This window comes from Lagopus muta, chromosome 1 (genome assembly GCF_023343835.1).
Source record: "Lagopus muta isolate bLagMut1 chromosome 1, bLagMut1 primary, whole genome shotgun sequence".
Taxonomy (NCBI): domain Eukaryota; kingdom Metazoa; phylum Chordata; class Aves; order Galliformes; family Phasianidae; genus Lagopus; species Lagopus muta.
Window position 1 is genome coordinate 750906 of NC_064433.1, and position 21678 is coordinate 772583.

Sequence of the window (21678 nt, forward strand, 5' to 3'; positions counted from 1 at the left end):
CAGAGTGGTTGGGTTGGAGGGGACTTTACAGACCATGGAGTCAGAGTGTGGTTGGGTCTAAAGGGACCACGTAGATCATACAGCCATGGAATGGTTGGATTGGAAGGAACTTTGTAGATCATACAGCCATGGAATGGTTGGATTGGAAGGAACTTTATTGATCATACAGGCATGGAATGGTTGGATTGGAAGGAACTTTATTGATCATACAGCCATGGAATGGTTGGATTGGAAGGAACTTTATAGATCATAGAGCCATGGAATGGTTGGATTGGAAGGAACTTTATTGATCATAGAGCCACAGAGGGTCAGGTTGGAAGGATCTTTATAGATCATAGAGCCACAGAATGGTTGGGTTGGAAGGGAACTTGCAGACCGTAGGATGATTGGGTTGGAAGGGACCCTATGGATCATTGAGCCATAGAATGGTTGGGTTGGAAGGGTCCTTAAAGGTAATAGAGTCAGAAGATGGCTTGGGTTCGGTCTGAGGGGTTCTTAAGGATCATAGGTCCAGAGGATGGATTGGGTTGGGTCTAAAGGGTCCTTAAAGATCATAGAGCCACAGAGTGGTTGGGTTGGAAGGGACTTTACAGACCACGGAGTCAGAGTGTGGTTGGGTCTGAAGGGACCACGTAGATCATACAGCCATGGAATGGTTGGATTGGAAGGAACTTTATTGATCATACAGCCATGGAATGGTTGGATTGGAAGGAACTTTATTGACCATACAGCCATGGAATGGTTGGATTGGAAGGAACTTTATTGATCATAGAGCCACAGAGTGGTCGGGTTGGAAGGATCTTTATAGATCATAGAGCCACAGAATGGTTGGGTTGGAAGGGTCTTTATAGATCTTAGAGCCATAGAATGGTTGGGTTGGAAGGGTCTTTATAGATCATACAGCCATGGAATGGTTGGATTAGAAGGAACTTTATTGATCATACAGCCATGGAATGGTTGGGTTGGAAGGAACTTTATTGATCATAGAGCTACAGAATGGTTGGGTTGGAAGGGTCTTTATAGATCATAGAGCCACAGAATGGTTGGGTTGGAAGGGAACTTGCAGACCGTAGGATGATTGGGTTGGAAGGGACCCTATGGATCATAGAGCCATAGAATGGTTGGGTTGGAAGGGTCCTTAAAGGTAATAGAGTCAGAAGATGGCTTGGGTTCGGTCTGAGGGGTTCTTAAAGATCATAGGTCCAGAGGATGGATTGGGTTGGGTCTAAAGGGTCCTTAAAGATCCTATATAGAGCCACAGAGTGGTTGGGTTGGAAGGGAATTTACAGACCACGGAATCAGAGAATGGTTGGGTCTGAAGGGACCACGTAGATCATACAGCCATAGAATGGTTGGATTGGAAGGAACTTTATTGATCATACAGCCATGGAATGGTTGGATTGGAAGGAACTTTATTGATCATATAGCCATGGAATGGTCGGGTTGGAAGGAACTTTATAGATCATAGAGCCACAGAATGGTTGGGTTGGAAGGGACTTTATAGGCCACTGAGCCATGGAATGGTTGGGCTGGATGGGTCTTCATGGACCACAGAGCTACAGAATGGTTGGGTTGGAAGGGAACTTACAGACCGTAGAGCCAAGGAATGGCTGGGTTGGTGCAGGGTCTGACATAGGCTGTGTGCTGCTGTGCAGGAGAGCATTGACATGCCTCCAGCTGTCATTGTTCCCTCATTCTCAAAGTGATCTATTGCAAACAATAGAAGATAAGTGGTGCACAGTGCCCCCAAAAGATGTCAGTTCCTGCTTGGCTGGGGGCTGCAGAGCAGCAGAAGTGAGATTGCAGAACTAGGTAACGTTCTGGGAGAAGGAAGTAAACCAGAGGTTTAAGCAACTCTGAATTTATTTCTTAATGAGGACACCAGCTTTAATTGTTGCTGTCTGCTTCGAGCAGCCTTTACTCTGTTGTACCTGCAGTGAGGGAGATTCTGGAGCTGTGCTCACTGTAATTGCAGCTGTTGTGGTAAATGGAGTTGGACTGTTGAGAGGTGGCACCTCCAAGCAGACTGGCTGCACGAGGGATGGAAGATGAAGGAGAAGCAGAACGCTGCCTGCTGTGCTCAAAGCAGCCTCTGCTTTTCCAACGTTCAGTTTGCATTGCTTCTAATCAAATCCACTGGCTCTGCTATCTGAAACAAACTGCTCCAGATGTTGCTCCTCTCACCACACGGTGGTTTGGACTTGTGTTACACGTGGAGCTCCCTGTCTTGACTCATAGCAGCACTGTAAATTTTACTTGGCATGTTCTGAGGTCTCTCATTCATTTCCTAGCAGGAGCAGGGATGGTGGTTTCTGATGTGGCTGATTGGCTGCTGCAGGCTGCACCTGCTGCTTCACGCAGCATCACTCAGAATGGTTTTCTCTCCAAAGAAGTGCATCTAGCAGTAAACACAAGGCCTCCAGAACCTGCCTGGTTTTTCACAATTGCAGTTCTGCAAAAATTAATTCCATTTTGGCAAAGAAATGACGTGCTGGAGTCACCACGGTCTCCACTTCAAAGGTGTCTGCAGCCTTTCCCCGCTGTAACCGCAGCCAAAAGCAGAAATAGAAGCTGTGGGAGGACAGGACCTGTTGCACACATTGTGATTTCAGCTGCTCCAGCTCTGCTGAGTTTCTCATAGTGTCTGAGCTATTGACCAGTGGTGGCAGTGGAAGCTTCCTGTGGCCTCTGCTCTCCCAGACCAGTCCATCTTTCCCTGCAGCAGATGTGGTGGCACCCAATGGCCAGCTGAGGTTATGCTTGTTTCTCACCACGTTCCTGACCCACTCCGAGTAAATGAGCTGTACTAAAAGCTGAACATGTCGTTCTTGAAGGCTTTCCAGTGGCAAAACTCCAACTCTGGCTCTGTGTCTTGGTAGCCTCGTGCTGTCACAGCTCCACAGCTGGATGCAGCAGTTCTCAGACCCAATTTCTGCTTTGACTTTGGTGCCGACTTTGCTGTGTCAGGTTTCAAGTTTGGGTGCCTTAAATCTGCTTTTAAGAACACAGTTAAAGTTGACTTCTCTCTCTCTCTCTCTCCTGAAAGCACTCAGCTTCCAACAAACCCTCCCCTTCTGTACAAACAGATCTTCCTCTATTTTTCCACCATCCCCAGGGCCAGCAAGCTGCAATGCTGCAGCACACACCTCTGAGAGCACTCCATGACCACGATGCTGGTGCTCTCTCCCTGCCCAAACCTCACACCCTGAGCACTCCTCTACATCTCCCTGCACAGCTCAGTGGCACTTCTGCTTGAGGCAGCCGACGTGGCAGTAGCTTAAAAATCACATGCAAAGAAAACGTTTCAGGCATAGTTAGCTTGCTTCCCATCCCTAATTGTGGAAACTCACAGAGTGGCTCAGGTTGGGAGGGACCTTTCAGCTGCTTCTTGCAAAGAAGTCATTTTGCAGAAGTTTCTCTGACCAGAGAGCTTCCAGATCTGTGATAACTGAGCAGTTTGCGTGCCAGGCATGAGGAAGATGCTCATGATGGGGTGTTGAATCTTGTGTTTTTTTGGATACGGGTCTGAGTATTGCATGGGAAGCACAGTCTTCAGTGGCTGCACGCTCTGAAACCCTTTGGAACATTGCTGCCCATTCTCCTGGGAGGAACCACCTGGGGCTAAGGTTGCAAAGTGAACTCTTCTGTCTGTTTTTCCAGCCATCTTTACTGTTCTCTTTCTCTCCCTTCCTTCACTCTCTCCCTGTCCTGCCTCTCGCTGCCTCTCTCTCTCGTGGTGGGCATTGCTCAGAGTCTTTAGACCTGCAGGCAGAGGGTACGTATGGCTCAGGGTTCCAAACATCCACCGTACACATAGCTGCTCTCAATCCACGCTGGGCCAGAAGCAGAGGAACGCTGGGAAACCTCAGCATTTCCCAATCAGTTCAAACAGATCCTAGAAAGAGCACTTGCAAGCACTGAACACCAGGGTGTGTGTTGTCCTTTGTCAAGCATGCTCCCAGCCGGCCTGCCTGCTACCAAACGTGGTGCTCGCTCATGCTGTGTGTCCTCCAGCTTCTGCCATTCCTCCCCTGTCAGCTCTTCCTGCAGAGAGGAAATGTGTTTTGCAGTTGCAAAGGGAAGCTCTGCTGCTGGCTGTGGTTTGCAGCGTGGTTTCCTCTGCCCGTGGTGCAGCCACGTGCTCTGCTCTCACAACAAGAGCAGATGTTTTATCTGTGTGCTGTAAATGTGTTGGTTTTTTTTTTTTACAAAAGAATATGTATTTTTGTATGCAGTTTGCTTTCTGTTTTAAACTGGGGGTTTTTACCAGTTGTTTTCTGAAGCTCACCCATGCAAACCAGGTTTCCCAGCTGCTGTGCAAGCAAGCAAGACTGCTGTGATTCCTATAAGATCAGAGAGCAAAAGGAGAACATCTCTGCACATCTCAAGGCTGTCCTAAGAGCACATTAAGGGAAACACTGTGCTGTCATGTCCAGAAAGGAGAGGTGTGTGCTGAACAGGAGCTGACCTCTCTGGCAGCACTCAGGGAATGCAGCTCAGCATCACCTCCATCCCAGGAGGCTGCAGAGAAATGCAACGCTTTAAAAACCTGATTCCTTATGGCACGTGCTGATTAAACCTCTTAATGCAGTCATTCACAACTTTGGACATTTTTCAGGCTCTTCTGTAAGCAGTTGAGCACGCACTGCTTGTTCCCAAGGGCTGCATCCCAGGCTGTGCTTCTTGCTGAAGGAATGCAGGTGTGTGCATGCCCTGCTGCCAGCTCTTCTTTGCACTGGAGATGAAGGGCAGCTGTTGCACTTGGTGCTTTCCAAGTGCTTCACTGCTGAACTGCACAGATGTCCCTTAAAAGATGAGGTGCCCAAAATGGGACCAAGCATTGCATTTCTGTCTAACTGTGCTAGAAATCACCTCTTGCTTCTGAACACACACAGCTCTGGGGTGAAGCATCCTCCTTCCCACAGCAGTGCAAGCTGCTGCAGTTGGTCCCAGCCCTGAGCTGAGCTACGTGCTCACAGTGGATGTTTTGAGCTCTCCCATTTGGGATGTGTTTTCCTTTGTGCCTGCTCTGCTGCCCATCCATCCTGCACGGCGTGGGGTGCAGCTGTGTGCCTGCAGCTCCTTTTGCTGCTGGGATGGGATGGGATGGGATGGGATGGGATGGGATGGAATGGAATGGAATGGAATGGAATGGAATGGAATGGAATGGAATGGAACAAGCATGCACAGAATGTGGCATGGAGCATGCAGCATGCCTGCAGCGTTCTTGTAGAACATCAGTGCTCTTCTACCCAGAGAGAAGAGTAAAAGTGCAGTGACTTAATCCGAGGTCCCATTTCACCAGGAAACGTTTCCAACCAGAGGTGAACATTTCATGCAGTAGTTGGCATAGATGGGATCTTTCCTGTGGACATGTTGGCCTTTCCAGTGACAGATTGCATGTGAATTTGGTGTCCAGACCTCCCCCTATCCAACTGCTGCCCACCCAACACCAACAGTGCATGCAGTGCTCTGCTCCAGGAGGGCTTAGCGTGAGCTGTGCTCAGCCATGCTCCTCATCCACGTCCTGCTCCAGTGTCCATCCTACCTCTGTGTTTCCTGGAGCACCTTTACAGCATTTCTTTGTCTGTGACACTGATTGTTTCCCCATCAGAGCGGAGGATATCTGAAGGGAGTCCCAGAGGTGGGTAGGGCTGAGCTCCAGCTGAGGCAGTTCCATGCAGCACCAAACCCACTCCTTCCTGAGGTTCTTAGAGCCCATTCATGGCTGCAACCTGAATTCCTTACAGGTCCTTTGGTAATGAGATGTAGGTGAGCATTGCATGTGACCTCAGGAGCAGCACGACGTGCTGTCAGGTGGATTCCTTCATGGCACAGCTGGATTTCCAGCCAAGCTGCAGTGTGAGTGCTCCTGCTGGATGCAAGAGGCTCCCAGCAGTCAGAGCTGAGGAGAGGCAGAAGGAGAAGCTGTGGGTTTTGCATGGTATCATAGGAGTGAGTGCTGAAACTGAGCAGGAGAGAGGTGCCCAAAGAAGTGCAATGCTAAAACGCTCTCCACAAAGCCAGGGGAAACCTGCTGAGGAGCTGTCAGAAGGGAAGTGAGCTCCTGATGTTGTTGTCTTCACACAGAGAGCAGCATGTTGCTTCGTTTGGTCTGGGCATCAGTTCTGCTATAGAGTGGTTCTGTGGCAACTTCTGTACCGATGGACTTGTGGATGGGTTTTAGCCCTGTTTTTCCAGGAGAAATCTCTCATTGGCCTGAGGAAGCTTTGTGTTTTGGCAGTAGAGCAGAACGGGTTGGGCAGCCATTCTGTAGCACCTGAATCTCTGCAGAGAATCCCTTCTTGTCTAAAGCAACACGAAGGCATTCCAGGCATCAGAAGCCTTCTTGAAGCCAGATAAAACCACAGCTCCATCAGCCTGGCCTTCAAAGCCTCCAGGGATGGAGCATCAACCACATCTCTGGGCAAGCTGTGCCACTGCCTCACCACCCTCCCTGTGAAAGACTTTTTTTCCTTGGATCCAACCTAAATCTCTGCACACTTGAAGCCATTTCCCCCTGTTCTACCAACACAGACCCTGCTCGAGGGTCTGCCCCCTCCTTTCCTGCAGCCCCTTGTTAGATCCAGGCTGCTCTCACATCACCTCACAGCCTTCTCTTCTCCAGCTGCACAGCCCCAGCTCTCAGCCTGTCCTGTGAGAGCTGTTCCATCCCTAGGATCACATATGCATAACATAATGCTTTGTAATCCCACTTTATTTTTGATTCTTCTTTCCTTATGGCAATTCTGTGGCCTGTGCCAGGAGAGGAGGAGGAGGAGGAACGTATTTTCTCTCGGGTAGAGTTGAAACCCCATTCACTGACCCTTTAACATGACCATAACTTCTCCCCACACAGCGATTCAGGCTGCATGGTGATTGATAAGCTGACCATCACAGACATGGGAACGACCAAAGCATCCAAACCACTGAACAATGCTGCCCAGCATCCAGAGGAGCACCAGAACACGGCGCCGGTCACGGAAATGGCCACGAAAGACAGGTGAGCTGGTCCAACCCACCAGCACTGCCCATACCAGAGCCCCACGTCAGACAGTCCCAGGTGACAAAGCCAAGTAGGTGGGCTGTCCTATGGAACCTGCAGCTGATACCTGTGATGTGAGAAGGAATTCAGGCCAGTGCTTTGAGCTTTAGTGCCACCAGTCCTCTTAATTCCACATCTGTTCTGGATATCAGCAACACTGCTGCTCGCACAGGAACTGCAGGGGAACTGTAGCATTTGAATCCACAGTTTGGTGAGGGTGTGTGGCCCTGCAGGACCATCCAGCATTGGCCCTATGCATCCCTGTCCTGGGACAGAGCAGGGAAGCAAGGCAGCAGGACTGCAGCTGCAGTGCAGGCAGAGGAGCACTGAGGGGTCTGGGCTTCGATTTCACATAGAATCACACAGAATGGCTCAGGTTGGAAGGGACCTCAAGGATCATGAAGCTCCAACCCTCCTGCTGCATGCATGGCCCCCAATTCACAGCAGCCCACGCTGCCCAGGGCCCCATCCAACCTGGCCTCCAACACCTCCACGCATGGACGGGGCATCACAGCCTCTCTGGGCAGCTGTTCCACCACCTCACCACTCCCATAGCAAACAACTTCCCCCTCACATCCAACCTCCATCTGCCCTCCTTCCACTCCAAACCATTTCCCCTCGTCCTGCTCTCATCTCCCCTTTCCAAGACTTGACTCCCAAGTCCTCTTTATCGGCTCCCTTCAGGTCCTGCAGGCTGCACTGAGGTCACCCCACAGCCTCCTCTTCTCCATGCTCAACAAGCCCAGCTCCCTCAGCCTGGCTTTGCAGGACGTGCTGCAGCCCTCTGCTCATCTCTGGGGCTCCTCTGGCCCCTCTCCAACAGCTCCCTGTCTTTCTTGCACTGGAGGCCCCACACCTGGACGCAGTGCTACACATGGGGCCTCAGAGGGCAGAGCAGAGAGGGACAATCCCCTCCTGTCCCTGCTGCCACCCCTCTGCTGATGGAGAAGTGCAGGATTTTGTGAAGGGTCTGGGAGAGGTTCTGACTGGGGAAGCTGATTGCTTTATAGCAAGCAGAAGCAGCAGAAGTAGGGAAGTGATGTTTCAGGTGCTGCTGTAGAGGAGAGTATCCAGAATTAAGCTTTAGGAGCAGGAGGACCCGGTGCTGTGTGTCTCTAATGTCGCTCTTTGGCTTTGTCCTTAGGAAAGAAGAAGCCTTGCCTTGTGCTGAAGCCACATTAAATGGCCCTGCTTGATGACACAGATGCAATGGGACGTGTGTGATCCAGGCCAGGCTGCTACCTGGTGATGCAATTTGTCAATTTCTTTTTTTTTTTTTTTTTTTTTTTTTCTTTTTTTTTTTTTTTTTTCATTTTAATTTTATTTTTTAATAAATGCTGCATTGATGAGAGAGCTGGCATTCAGGACCAGACACGGAGTTTTCGACACCAACAATCTGTTCTGAAAGACACTCGCATTGTCTAAATGTAGCATCCATCAGTTAGTCATCACAGGAATGATGGGGTTCTTCCCAAGCAAGCCTTCTGCCTACCTTCAATTCCTGTCCCCTTCCCTCTCTCCCTTGGTTTTGTTTTGTATTTGGGGTTCAGTCCTATTTTCTTAGTGTTATTGCACACAGTATTCAGCTTCTCTTCCGAAAGGTAGCAGGTCTAACGCTGGGACACGGACAGCACACAGCAGTCCCACAGTCGTGTGACCAAAGTTCCTGATGGAGCTGCCCTTTGGGCAGCGTTTGCACCGCTTTTGTATAGCAATAAAGCCTTATCAGAAACATTTCATAGGAGGAAAAAGATGCAAACACTTTAAACGGGACGAGGCAGGGAGGGTTTTTTTGTTTCTTTTTGTTTTGTGGGATGGGAGGGATATCACCGACGTCGTCCCGAGCCAGAGGCCAGGTAGCCAACCTGCTGTCGTGCTGGACTGTCTGGAGAAGCGGCCAGGCTCTGAATTCGTTGCTCCGTGCTCTGCCGGTGAGAGGCGGGCTGGTTTCACTGCAGGACCTCAGGTCGCCAGCAGCCGGCCTCTGCTGTCTGAGCCATCACAGCTCCACCTCCCGGATGCCCTCCGTTGGCTGCGGAGTTTTGCAAAGAAGGCAACGCGGCCGAGAGGAGAGCGATGCTTCGGGCTGCTGCCGTGCAGGAGCAAGAGCAGATGTGGCACAAACAGGTTATCAGGTGTTTGCTGGCTTTTTTGGAGACTGTTGTATTTTCAAATGATTATTATGAAAAATCCTTTTTTTTTGTTTTTTGTTTTTGTTTTTTTTTGTTTTTGTTTTGTTGTTTCGTTGTTTTTTCTTCTGTTTGTTTCGTTCTGTTTTTAAAGTTTTTTAATGGATGCAGGAACAGCAACACTTTTGCACTTTGTACCTAGCGACAACATTGGAGAATGAAATGGCCCCAGCACAGGACTCCTGCTGTTACTTTACACCCCCCACCCCGGGCAGGCAGTGAGCTGGGGGACGTGGGATGGTTGAGCACAGCAGCACAAAGCACCGGACTGCACCTCACGCTGCCTGGGAGCAAGGTCAGTTACAGATGGCTGCTTGCCCACACAGCACAGGACCTGCCGTGCAGGCAGGAGGACCCGATCCTGTGAGGACCGTGCCAGCTCTGCTCTGCTTTTTTGTCCCCCGTCTCTGCGTTGAGCTCCTTGCCAGATGGACTCGTGCACACAGATCACACAGGTGTAGCTGTTGGGCTGCTGCAGCCCCGGGGTCACCGTCTGCTGCCAACCTGCCTGGTGTGTAAGCCGTGTGCTGACACCCATCAGCATCCAGCGCTGCTTCTTTCAGTAGATCTGAGCTGGAAAATCGTTCACTTTGGAATAAAAGCATGAAGCTCGACACGTAGGTAGCCAAATAGCTTCTTTTCCAATGTATTCTCACCTGTGCACCACGAGAGACTTCACCCTGTGAGTATGAAAAGTACCTCGCTCCGACCTGTTGTTACGAGCAAAGGGCATCCGAGCCAAACTTGGGGCTCCGAGGAAAACACCACCTTTATTTCTAACTGTGATCTGTGTGTAGTGCATATGAGATTTGCCCAACCACCGGCTGCGCGTTGGGGGTGAGGTGAACACAGTGCTTTCACTGCTGGAGTCATTCTGCTCCGCAGGGTCGCTGTCTGATGGTGACTGCAGCACGAGGCTGTTGTCTGCCCAAGCATTACACCTCTCCATTTTTTGCTCTTAGGGAAGATGTGTTGGTTCAGAGCACCAGGGCTGGAGATGGGAGCGCAGGAGGCGGTGTGAAAGCGATGCGCTGGGGTTGTGAGCTGCTGATGGCTGCCATTTGTGCCTGCTGCAATCCCTGGGTGCTCGCGTGGCACAGCGCCGTTGTCCTGGAACTCTTTCCCCCTCCTCCTCCTCGTAACTTAAAAGAGAGAATTTAAAGATGCTTTGTGCTGGAAGGAGAACTCTCACCTCCTGCTTTGTTACCCTGCTTGCCCATTAGAGAGCCGTCCCGCTCTTGGCCAGGATGAGTAGTTTGGAGTTCTTCGTTGGCAACGTGTTTGATGAAGTCTTAATTTTCAGAGGATTGGTGCTAGAGATTTTCTGGAAACCAGGTTAGGGCGTTATTAAACACCCCAAAAACGATTCTATAGGAAAGCATTCGTCAAACATTGATCCCTGCAGCTGATGGAAGGCTGCTATGGGGCTCAGTCCCAGTAACTTCCAGGTGGTGACAGTGTGCTTGTCCGGTCCCTTCCCACCTACAGTCCCATCAGTGGCTGTGAGCTCTGCCGTGCTGCAGCCGTGCCCAGCCTGCTCAGGCCCATCGGCAGCAGGCAGGATGGGATCTCCCTCCCATCGTGAGGTGTTTCCAGCTCCCTTGCTCTGCTGACACACCATCTTTGCATGAGATGCTGCCGTACCCTTGCAGCACAGTGCTGGCTGGTGTCACAGGAGCCCTGCTCCGCTGTCCCTGCCTGCTTTGCTGTGCTGGGCTTGGCTTTGGGAGCAGAACTGCAGAGGTGTGCGAGGATTTCTCTCTCTGTGCCTTCCGTTGCCCTCTCCCACCTTTTGGCTTTGAGTCTGTAAGTCTGAAGGGAAGCTCTTGATGATCTATTTCAAACCTAGCGGTAAGCAGACTGCAAGTGTAGTGCAGCTGAGCTTACTGAGGGACTCGGCACCAACCAGAGGGTTCCTCCTTGCTGGGTTTGGGGCTCTGCGATGTAGAACAGACTCAGAGCCCAACTATATCCACGAGAAAAGCCCCCCTACCTGTGCAGTTTGATCAGGAAACAACAAAGTCAGACTTAGCCCCGTCCTTCCTCTTCTACGTGCAGCGTTTGGACTCTGTCCACGTCTGTGTGGCATGTAGAATTTGGGTTTTGAACACGTGTGAGCGTGTCTTTGAGTGCAAATCTGCAGTGTGTGTGGTTCCAGGTACGTTCAGCACACACGCAGTTGGGTATTGCAAGCTGGAGCAGCGAGATGTGGACTGAGAGCGAGATGGAAACGCGGGGTGGAGGGAGTGGGGGGGCCGAATCAACATTTCTCTTTGCTTTGGTTTTTAATTGGACCTCGTGCTTGAATCCTTCCTTGCTGCACACTAAGAGCAGCGAAGGCAGAGAGCTGGTGCTGCATTCCCTCTTCGTACCGAGATGTGGCATTGAGTTCTGGGCTGGAATTCCTTTGCTGTCCTCGAGAGGTGAGGGCCTCAAACCCACACGCAGGGGATCAGTCCCCCAGATGACAGCACGCCACGGCCCAGCTGGGTGCTGCGAGCTCTGAGCACAGGGTCGGCAGGTTAAAAACCATTTGCAATGAGGTTTGGGCTGTGATTTACCTCTGCGTGGCATCAACAACAACGACGACAAAAAGCAACCTTTGGTCGGGGCGGCCGTGCGTCGTTAGCTAATTACGGACAGTGCCTTAGCTTATCTCCGGGGTTATGCACCGTTTTTATAGGTCTGAGCTGAAGTGGGAGCCTCCAGAAGCACACACACAACGTGTCCAACCATCTCTGCAATGCATCCCGGTGACCGTTTTGAGACTCTTTGGGTTCAATGCGGTTCTTACGGACTCGACGTGGCTGAAGTTCCCAGGTCACAGGGAGTGAGGAGGTGATCTCTGGGTGATGCTTTCCCCTCCGTGGCAGCTGCCGACGGTGCCATCTGATGGGACGTTCCCAGGAACCTGAGCAGCATTTGCTGTGTACGTATGCATAGAAACCTCCTGCCGGATGGAAGCAGGGAAAACAAACGATCAAGCTCCGATGGGTTCACTTGTCTCACCCAGAACTCACTCACCTCACTGCTGGAAGGCCGTTACGGCACTGCTCTGACCTCTCCATTAAGTGTTGTACAAAAATTGACCATTTCCCAATGACTGTTACCTGTCACCTTTCCCAGCCTGCATATAAAGATGTTGGTGAGATGCACTGTGTGCAAAACGTGTTTTTGTATCTCTCCGTGGAGCTGCGGGGCCATTTGTAAAGGGCGCATTCTTCCCCATCTCTTTATTATTTCCTCATCTGTTTGGACAGATGTCAACTATTAAAAACCTTTTCTCGGCGGCTCTGTTCTCATTGCTGGTTGTTCAGAGCTTTCTGAAAGCTGCAGGGCTGCCTTGGTCGTGCTGTAGGGATTTCCCATTGTTGGTGGGTTCTCATAACAGTGACTTCTCATGCAGAACACCGCTGGCCCTCACGGAACCAAACTCAGGATGGAATATCCCAGATGGAGCCACACATCTCCCAGGGGCTCTGAAAGGCAGTTGGCAGCTTTCCATGGCTTCCATTGGCCCTCGGTGGCTCTTGGTGGCTCTTGGTGGCTCTCAGTGGCTCTCAATCACTTTCAGTGGCACCCTGTAGCTCTTGGTGGCTCTCAATTGCTCCCAGTGGCTCCCAGTGCCCTCCTGAAGCTCTTGGTGGGCCTCACTTGCTCCCGATGGCTCCCAATGGCCCCCTGTGGTTCTCAGTGGCTCTCAATTGCTCTCAAGTGCTCTCAATGGCTCTCAGTGGCTCTCAATTGCTTTCAGTGGCTCTTGGTGGCTCTCAGTTACTCTCAGTGACTCCTAATGTCTCCCCATAGCTCTCAGTGGCTGTCAATCGCTCCCCATGGCTCCCAGTGGCTCTCAGTCATTCGCAGTGGCCCAAAGTAGCTCTTGGTGGCTCTCAATTGCTCCCAGTGTCTCCCAATGCCCTCCTGAAGCTCTTGGTGGACCTCACTAGCTCCCAATGGCCCCCTGTGGTTCTCAGTGGCTCTCAGTGGCTCTCAATTGCTCTCAAGTGCTCTCAATGGCTCTCAGTGGCTCTCAATTTCTTTCAGTGGCTCTTGGTGGCTCTCAGTTACTCTCAGTGACTCCCAATGTCTCCCCATAGCTCTCAGTGGCTGTCAATCGCTCCCCATGGCTCCCAGTGGCTCTCAGTCATTCTCAGTGGCCCAAAGTAGCTCTTGGTGGCTCTCAATTGCTCCCAGTGTCTCCCAATGCCCTCCTGAAGCTCTTGGTGACCTCACTGGCTCCCAATGGCCCCCTGTGGTTCTCAGTGGCTCTCAGTGGCTCTCAATTGCTCTCAATTGCTCTCAATGGCTCTCAGTGGCTCTCAATTTCTTTCAGTGGCTCTTGGTGGCTCTCAGTTACTCTCAGTGACTCCCAATGTCTTCCCATAGCTCTCAGTGGCTCTCAATCGCTCCCAGTGGCTCCCAGTGGCTCTCAGTCATTCACAGTGGTCCAAAGTAGCTCTTGGTGGCTCTCAATTGCTCCCAGTGGCTCCCAATGCCCTCCTGAAGCTCTTGGTGGACCTCACTGGCTCCCAATGGCCCCCTGTGGTTCTCAGTGGCTCTCAATTGCTCTCAATGGCTCTCAGTGGCTCTCAATTTCTTTCAGTGGCTCTTGGTGGCTCTCAGTTACTCTCAGTGACTCCTAATGTCTCCCCATAGCTCTCAGTGGCTCTCAATCGCTCCCAGTGGCTCCCAGTGGCTCTCAGTCATTCTCAGTGGCCCAAAGTAGCTCTTGATGGCTCTCAATTGCTCTTAACGGCTTCCAGTGGCTCTCAGTGACTCTCAGTTGTTCTCAGTGGCTTCCAATGGCTCTGAATGGCTCTCCCATAGCTCACAGTGGCTCTCAGTAGCTCTTGATCACTCTCAGTGACTCTCGGTGACTCTGAGTTGCTCTCAGTACCAATCAGTTGCTCCCAGTGGCTTCCAGTGACTCTCAATTGCTCTCAGTGGTTCCCAATGCCACCCCCACCCCATAGCTCTTGGTCACTCCCAGTGGCTCTCCGTGGCTCTGAGTGCCTCCCGGTGGTTCTTGGTGGCTCTCAATTGCTCTCGGACTCCCAAAGGCCCCCCCATGGCTCTCGGTGACTCTCAGTGGCTCTCAGTGATTCTCAGTGGCTCTCAGTTGCTCCCAGTGGCTCTCAGTTGTGCTCTGTGGCTCCCAATGGCCTCGCATAACTCTCAGTAGCTCTTGGTGTCTCCCAGTGGCTCTCACTCTCAATCACTCAGTGGTTTCCGTTGTCTCCCAGTAGCTCCCAGTGGCCCCTCGTATCTCTCAGTGGCTCTCAATGGCTCCCAATGGGTCCAAATGGCTCCCAGCAGCTTAGAGTGGCCACTCTTAGCTCTCAGTGCCTATTGGTGGCTCTCAATGGCTTCTAAAGGATCCCAGTGGATCCCAGTGGATCCCAGTGGCTCTCAGTGGCGGCTCTTAGTTCTTAGTGGCCCCGCTTAGCTCTTAGTGGCTCTTGGTGGCACTCAGTGTCTCCCAGTAGCTCCCAGTGGCCCCTCTTAGCTCTTAATGGCTATTGGTGGTTCTCAATGGCTTCCAGTGGATCCCAGTGGATTCCAATGGATACCAGTGGCGACTCTTATCTCTTAGTGGCCCCTCTTAGCTCTCAGTGGCTCTCAATGGCTCCAAATGGCTCCCAGTGGCCCCTCTTAGCTCTCAGTGGCTCTTGGTGGCTCTCAATGGCTCCCAGTGGCTCCCAGTAGCTCCCAGTGGCCCCTCTTAGCTCTCAGTGGCTATTGGTGGCTCTCAATGGCTCCCAATGGATCCCAGTGTCTCCCAGTAGCTCCCAGTGGCCCCTTTTAGCTCTTAGTGGCTATTGGTGGCTCTCAATGGCTTCCAATGGATACCAGTAGCTCCCAGTGGCCTCTCTTGGCTCTTAGTGGCCCCTCTTAGCTCTCAGTGGCTCTTGGTGGCTCTCAGTGGCTCTCAATGGCTTCCAATGGATCCCAGTGGCTCCCAGTGGCTCCCAGTGGTCTCTCTTAGCACTTAGTGGCCCCTCTTAGCTCTCAGTGGCTCTTGGTGGCTCTCAATAGCTCCCAGTGGCTCCCAGTAGCTCCCAGTGGCCCCTCTTAGCTCTTAGGGGCTATTGGTGGTTCTCAATGGCTCTCAATGCCTCCCAGTGGCTCCCAGTAGTTCCCAGTGGCCCCTCTTAGTTCTCAGTGGCTCTTGGTGGATCTCAATGGCTCCCAATGGATCACAGTGGCTCCCAGTAGCTCCCAGTGGCCCCTCTTAGCTCTCAGTGGCTATTGGTGGCTCTCAGTGGCTTCCAATGGATCCCAGTGGATCCCAGTGGCTCCCAGTGGCCTCTCTTGGCTCTTAGTGACCCCTCTTAGTTCTCAGGGGCTCTTGGTGGCTCCAAATGGCTCCCAGTGGCCCCTCTTAACTCTTAATGGCTATTGGTGGCTCTCAATGGCTCCCAATGGATCCCAGTGACTCCCAGTAGCTCCCATTGTCCCCTCTTAGCTCTTGGTGGCTCTCAGTGGCTCTCAATGGCTTCCAATGGATCCCAGTGGCTCCCAGTGGCTCCCAGTGGCCTCTCTTAGCACTTAGTGGCCCCTCTTAGCTCTCAGTGGCTCTCAATGGCTTCCAATTTCTCCCAGTGGCCCCTCTTAGCTCTCAGTGGCTCTTGGTGGCTCTCAATAGCTCCCAGTGGCTCCCAGTAGCTCGCAGTGGCCCCTCTTAGCTCTTAGGGGCTATTGGTGGTTCTCAATGGCTCTCAATGCCTCCCAGTGGCTCCCAGTAGTTCCCAGTGGCCCCTCTTAGCTCTTAATGGCTATTGGTGGTTCTCAATGGCTCCCAATGGATGCCAGTGGCTCCCAGTAGCTCCCAGTGGCCCCTTTTAGCTCTTAGTGGCTCCCAGTGGCTCCCAGTGGCTCCCAGTGACACAGGGCCAGTCCTTGTGGAGCTTGGCTCAGCTGGCATTGCTGGTGTCACTCAGCACATGGAGGATGCCCCATTTGCCTTAAGGCGCACTGATGTCACGTCACTTCTTCGTTCCAAAGCAACAGAAAACCATTCATTACCCCCACGTGATGGGTTCCGTTGTGTGATTGGGAGCAAAGGCATCGGGGTGGAGGAGCATCCTATCACTCCTTGCTTCTTGCAGCCGTCATCCCAGCACCTCACATTGGGTTTAGGGACACCTCTTGGGACCGGGTCGCATCCTTCCCTCCCACCACGGCCCCGTCCTGCTGCAGGGAGAGCAATAACAGGCAGAACATCAGTGCCTTTCTTCGAGTTTGGAAGTGATTGCTTCTCGTTCCCAGCTCCGGAATCACTTTTGGAATCAATTTTCATCTCCAGATACCCAAGAAGCAAAGTGAAAGAGAGCCCAGAAGGATCCCGTGCCGTCAGAGTAATTTTCAAGTACCCCGTTGTGGTTCCCAGTGCCTTATGACCAGCCTGGATCCAACGAGAGGTATCGTGGTTCATCTCACTCTTCTCCTCTGACTCCCTCCCCAGGACTCACTCACACTGTCCCCATATCCTTGGGCTGCCCACATCGTCCTCACGTCCCCAAAATGCTCACACCATCCCCCATCTTGGGTTGCTCACACTGTCCCCATGTCCCCAGAACACTCAAACCATCCCCATGATCTTGGGGTGCTCACACCACCACCATTCTTGGGGTGCTCACCCCATCCCCATGTTCTTGGGGTGCTCACATCACCCCCACATCCCCATCATCACCCATTTTGGGGTGCTCTCATCACCCCCACATCCCCATTGTCACCCATTTTGGGGTGCTCACATCACCCCTACATCCCCACCATCACCCATTCTGAGCTGCTCACCCCATCCCCATGTTCTTGGGGTGCTCACATCACCCTCATGTCCCCATTGTCACCCATTTTGGGGTGCTCTCATCACCCCCACATCCCCATTGTCGCCCATTTTGGGGTGCTCTCATCACCCCCACATCCCCATCATCACCCATTCTGGGCTGCTCACCCCATCCCCATGTTCTTGGGGTGCTCACATCACCCCCACATCCCCACCATCACCCATTTTGGGGTGCTCACATCACCCCCACATCCCCATTGTCACCCATTTTGGGGTGCTCTCATCACCCCCACATCCCCATCATCACCCATTCTTGGGGTGCTCACCCCATCCCCATGTTCTTGGGGTGCTCACATCACCCCCACATCCCCACCATCACCCATTTTGGGGTGCTCTCATCACCCCCATATTCTTGGGGTGTCCACATCACACCCATGTCTTCATCATCACCCATTTTGGGGTGCTCACATCACCCCCACATCCCCATTGTCGCCCATTTTGGGGTGCTCACATCACCCCCACATCCCCATCATCACCCATTTTGGGGTGCTCTCATCACCCCCATGTTCTTGGGCTGCTCACATCACACCCACATCCCCACCATCACCCATTTTGGGCTGCTCACCCCATCCCCTTTGCCTCCATTGCCCCACTCCTGAGAATCCAATGATGCGTCGTCGTGTGCTGGAATAGAGCAGTGTTTCATAGGAAATATTTAATTGCTATTTAATTTGTAATTTAAATTAAAAACAAAACAAAACAGAAACAAAAACACCTCATTTGTCCACACAGCATGTCAATATTTTCCCCTATCAAACATAAATATTCCTCATCCAAATCCTGATTTTTGCAATGGAAAGGTTATGACTGTTATTTCCATAGAACAGAGAGAAAACGATGCTGAGAAGCTGCAGTTGAGCTTCTCTCTCAGCAGCAAAACAGTAGAGCTGAACTGAGTGCAAACCTTCTGACATGCCGTGGTACGCAGCCGAATTTCAGCATCAGAGCCTGTGCTGATGGGGCTGTGCTGGGATGGGGCTCCATGGTGGGATGAACTGGGGTGGGATGGAGCTCTGTGCTGGGATGGAGCTGTGCTGGGATGGAGCTCCATGATGGGATGAACTGGGGTGGAGCTGTACTGGGATGGGATAGAAGTGGGTTGGAGCTCTGTGCTCAAGTGAGGCTTTGTTGGAATGGAGCTCCATGATGGGATGGAACTGGGGTGGAGAGGAGCTCTATACTGGGAAGGAGCTCCATGATGGGATGAACTGGGATGACTTGAGCTCTGTGCTGGGATGGGGCTCCACGATGGGATGGGGCTCCATGATGGGATGAACTGGGGTGGGATGGAGCTCTGTGCTGGGATGGGGCTGTGCTGGGATGGAGCTCCATGGTGGGATGGAACTGGGGTGGACTAGAGCTCTGTGCTGGAGTGGAGCTCCATGATGGGATGGAACTGGGATGGAAAGAAGCTCTGTGCTGGGATGGGGCTGTGCTGAGATGGAGCTCCATGATGGGATGAACTGGGATGGAGAGGAGCTCTGTGCTGGGATGGGGCTCCTTGGTGGGATGAACTGGGGGGGACTGGAGTTCTATGCTGGGATAGAGCTGTGCTGGGGTGGGTGTCTGTCTGATTGGGACTGCCCTCATGATGGGATGTAGCTGTACTGGGATGGGGTGGAGCTCTGTGCTCAGATGGTTCTGTGCTGGGATGGAGCTCCATGATGGGATGGAACTGGGGTGGAGCTCAGTACTGGGATTGAAAGCATGGTGGGATGGAGCTGTACTGGGATGGGATAGAAGTGGGATGGAGCTCTGTGCTCAAGTGAGGCTTTGCTGGGATGGAGCTCCATAATGGGATGAACTGGGGTGGGATGGAGCTCCATAATGGGATGAACTGGGGTGGGATGGAGCTCTGTGCTGGGATGGAGCTGTGCTGGGATGGAGCTCCATGATGGGATGAACTGGGGTGGAGCTGTACTGGGATGGGATAGAAGTGGGTTGGAGCTCTGTGCTCAAGTGAGGCTTTGTTGGAATGGAGCTCCATGATGGGATGGAACTGAGGTGGAGTGGAGCTCTGTGCTGGGTTGGGGCTGTGCTGGAATGGAGCTCTGTGCTGGGATGGATGGAGTTGTGTGTTGGGATGGAACTGGGGTGGGATGGAGCTCTGTGCTCAGATGGTTCCGTGCTGGGATGGAGCTCCATGATGGAATGAACTGGGATGGAGAGGAGCTCTGTACTGGGATGGAGCTCCATAATGGCATGGAATGGGGGGTTGGACTCGATGATCTCTGGAGGTCCCTTCCAACCCCTACAGTTCTGTGAACAGGGATGGAGAGGAGCTCCGTGCAGGGATTGGGCAGTGCTGTGCTGTGCTGTGCTGTGCTGGGATGGAGCTCTGTTTTGAAATGGAGCTGTGCTGGAGTGGAGCTCCATGGTGGAATGGAACTTGGATGGAGAGGAGCACTGCACTGGGATGGAGTTCTGTACAGGGATGGGACAGAACTGGGATGGGATGGAGCTCTGTGCTCAGATGGGGCTGTGCTGGGATGGAGCTCCATGATGGGATGGAACTGGGGTGGAGCTCTGTACTGGGATTGAAAGCATGGTGGGATGGAGCTGTACTGGGATGGGATAGAAGTGGGATGGAGCTCTGTGCTCAAGTGAGGCTTTGTTGGAATGGAGCTCCATAATGGGATGAACTGGGATGGAGTGGAGCTCTGTGCTGGGATCGAGCTGTGCTGGGATGGAGCTCCATGATGGGGTGGAACTGGGATGAAGAGGAGCTCCATGCTGGGATGGAGCTCAGTACTGGCATTGAAAGCATGGTGGGATGGAGCTGTACCGGGATGGGATAGAAGTGGGATGGAGCTCTGTGCTCAAGTGAGGCTTTGTTGGAATGGAGCTCCATAATGGGATGGAACTGGGGTGGAGAGGAGCTCTGTGCTGGGATGGAGCTGTGCTGGGATGGAGCTCTGTGTTGGGATGGAACTGGAGTGGGATGGAGCTCTGTGCTCAGATGGTTCTGTGCTGGGATGGAGCTCCATGATGGGATGAACTGGGATGGAGAGGAGCTCTGTGCTGCGATGGAGCCCTGTGATGGGATGAACTGGGATGGACTGGAGCTCTGTACTGGGATGGAGCTCCATGATGGGATGGAACTGGGATGGAGAGGAGCTCCGTGGGAGTGGGACGGGACTGTGCTGGGATGGGATGGGACAGAGCCATACTGGGATGGGACAGAGCCATACTGGGATGGGATGGAGCCATACTGGGATGGAATGGAGCCATACTGGGATGGGACGGAGCAGTAGTGGGCTGTAGCTCTGTGCTGGGTGGGGGCTGTGCTGGGAGCCCTGTGCTGTGTGTGGAGGTGCAGGGATGGGGATGGCGGTGCTGGGTCACCCTGGCTGTGGGGCCACGTGAGGTGGGGAGCACCCAAATGCTTCCATGCCTTCTCCCCCACCCCAAGCTGTGCACACCGGGACCCTTGATGTGGATATAAATGGAGAATTCTGAATTCCATTCGCTCCAGAGCCGTTCTTCCATCCAATTCACAATCTGGGAGTTCTGCACCCTGCCAGGACCCCAAACCACTGCCAGGACCCAAATTGCTGCTTTCAATCACTGACCCACAACGTTTCCAAAAGGATCAATCGCCCCGTGGGGCACTGAGAGCCACTGCCATCCTGGGGTGGTGATGGTGGTGGCACCGTGGCAGACTCAGCATTGGCACAGCAGCAGTCCTGGCGTTGTCACCACGGCTGTCCCAGTGTTGGCACCGTGCTGGTGGAGGTTTGGGCTCTTTGGCAGTCTTGGTGTTGTCACCGTGGTGGTCCAGTGTTGGCACTGCAATGGCGATGGTGTTGGCAACATGGCGGTCCCAGGATTGGCACCACAGTGGTCCCAGCATTGACCCTATGGCAGTCCCAGCATTGACCCCATTGCAGCCCCACTGTTGACCCCATGGCAGCCCCACAGTCGGCACTGCAGTGGTGATGGTGTTGGCACCATGGCAGTCCCAGCATTGACCCCATGGCAGCCCCAGCATTGACCCCAAAATGGCAGCCCCACTGTTGACCCCATGGCAGCCCTACAGTTGGCACTGCAGTGGTAATGGTGTTGGCACCATAGCAATCCCAGCATTGACCCCATGGCAGCCCCACTGTTGACCCCAAAATGGCAGTCCTAGCATTGACCTCATTGCAGCCCCACTGTTGACCCCATTGCAGCACCAGCATTGACCCCATGGCAGCCCCAGCATTGACCCTATTGCAGCCCCACTGTTGATCCCATTGCAGCCCCACTGTTGATCCCATTGCAGCCCCACTGTTGACCCCATGGAAGCCTCACTGTTGGCACTGCAATGGTGATGGTGTTGGCACCATGGCAGTCCCAGCATTGACCCCATTGCAGCCCCACTGTTGACCCCATGGCAGACCCAGCATTGACCCCATGGCAGCCCCACAGTTTGCACTGCAGTGGTGATGGTGTTGGCACCATGGCAGCCCCACTGTTGACCCCATGGCAGCCCCACAGTTGGCACTGCAATGGTGATGGTGTTGGCACCATGGCAGTCCCACTGTTGACCCCAAAATGGCAGTCCCACTGTTGACCCCATTGCAGCCCCACAGTTTGCACTGCAGTGGTGATGGTGT

At 52.8% G+C, this 21678-nt stretch overlaps 1 protein-coding gene and 1 long non-coding RNA gene across 4 annotated transcripts in view; one reads left to right on the forward strand and one right to left on the reverse strand.

Annotated features, from left to right (window-relative positions):
• PPP6R2 (protein phosphatase 6 regulatory subunit 2) overlaps positions 1–8296 on the forward strand; it is a 72961-nt gene extending 64665 nt beyond the window's left edge. For 2 of the 3 annotated variants that reach the window (XM_048925511.1, XM_048925521.1), the window contains exons 23-25: positions 3752–3775; positions 6860–7003; positions 8190–8296. In XM_048925511.1, the coding sequence (XP_048781468.1) occupies positions 3752–3775; positions 6860–7003; positions 8190–8241 (220 nt within the window). In that variant the 3' untranslated portion in view covers positions 8242–8296. The remainder of the gene's footprint in view (positions 1–3751; positions 3776–6859; positions 7004–8189) is intronic. The other variant, XM_048925529.1, reaches the window with a different exon arrangement.
• Positions 8297–8307: 11 nt separating this feature from the next.
• Positions 8308–16542, reverse strand: LOC125684297 (uncharacterized). The gene is made up of 2 exons (XR_007373262.1): positions 13463–16542; positions 8308–13173 (listed from the first exon to the last, which is right to left on the reverse strand). It is a non-coding gene; the product is annotated as an uncharacterized LOC125684297 (long non-coding RNA).
• Between the last annotated feature and the right edge of the window lie 5136 nt (positions 16543–21678).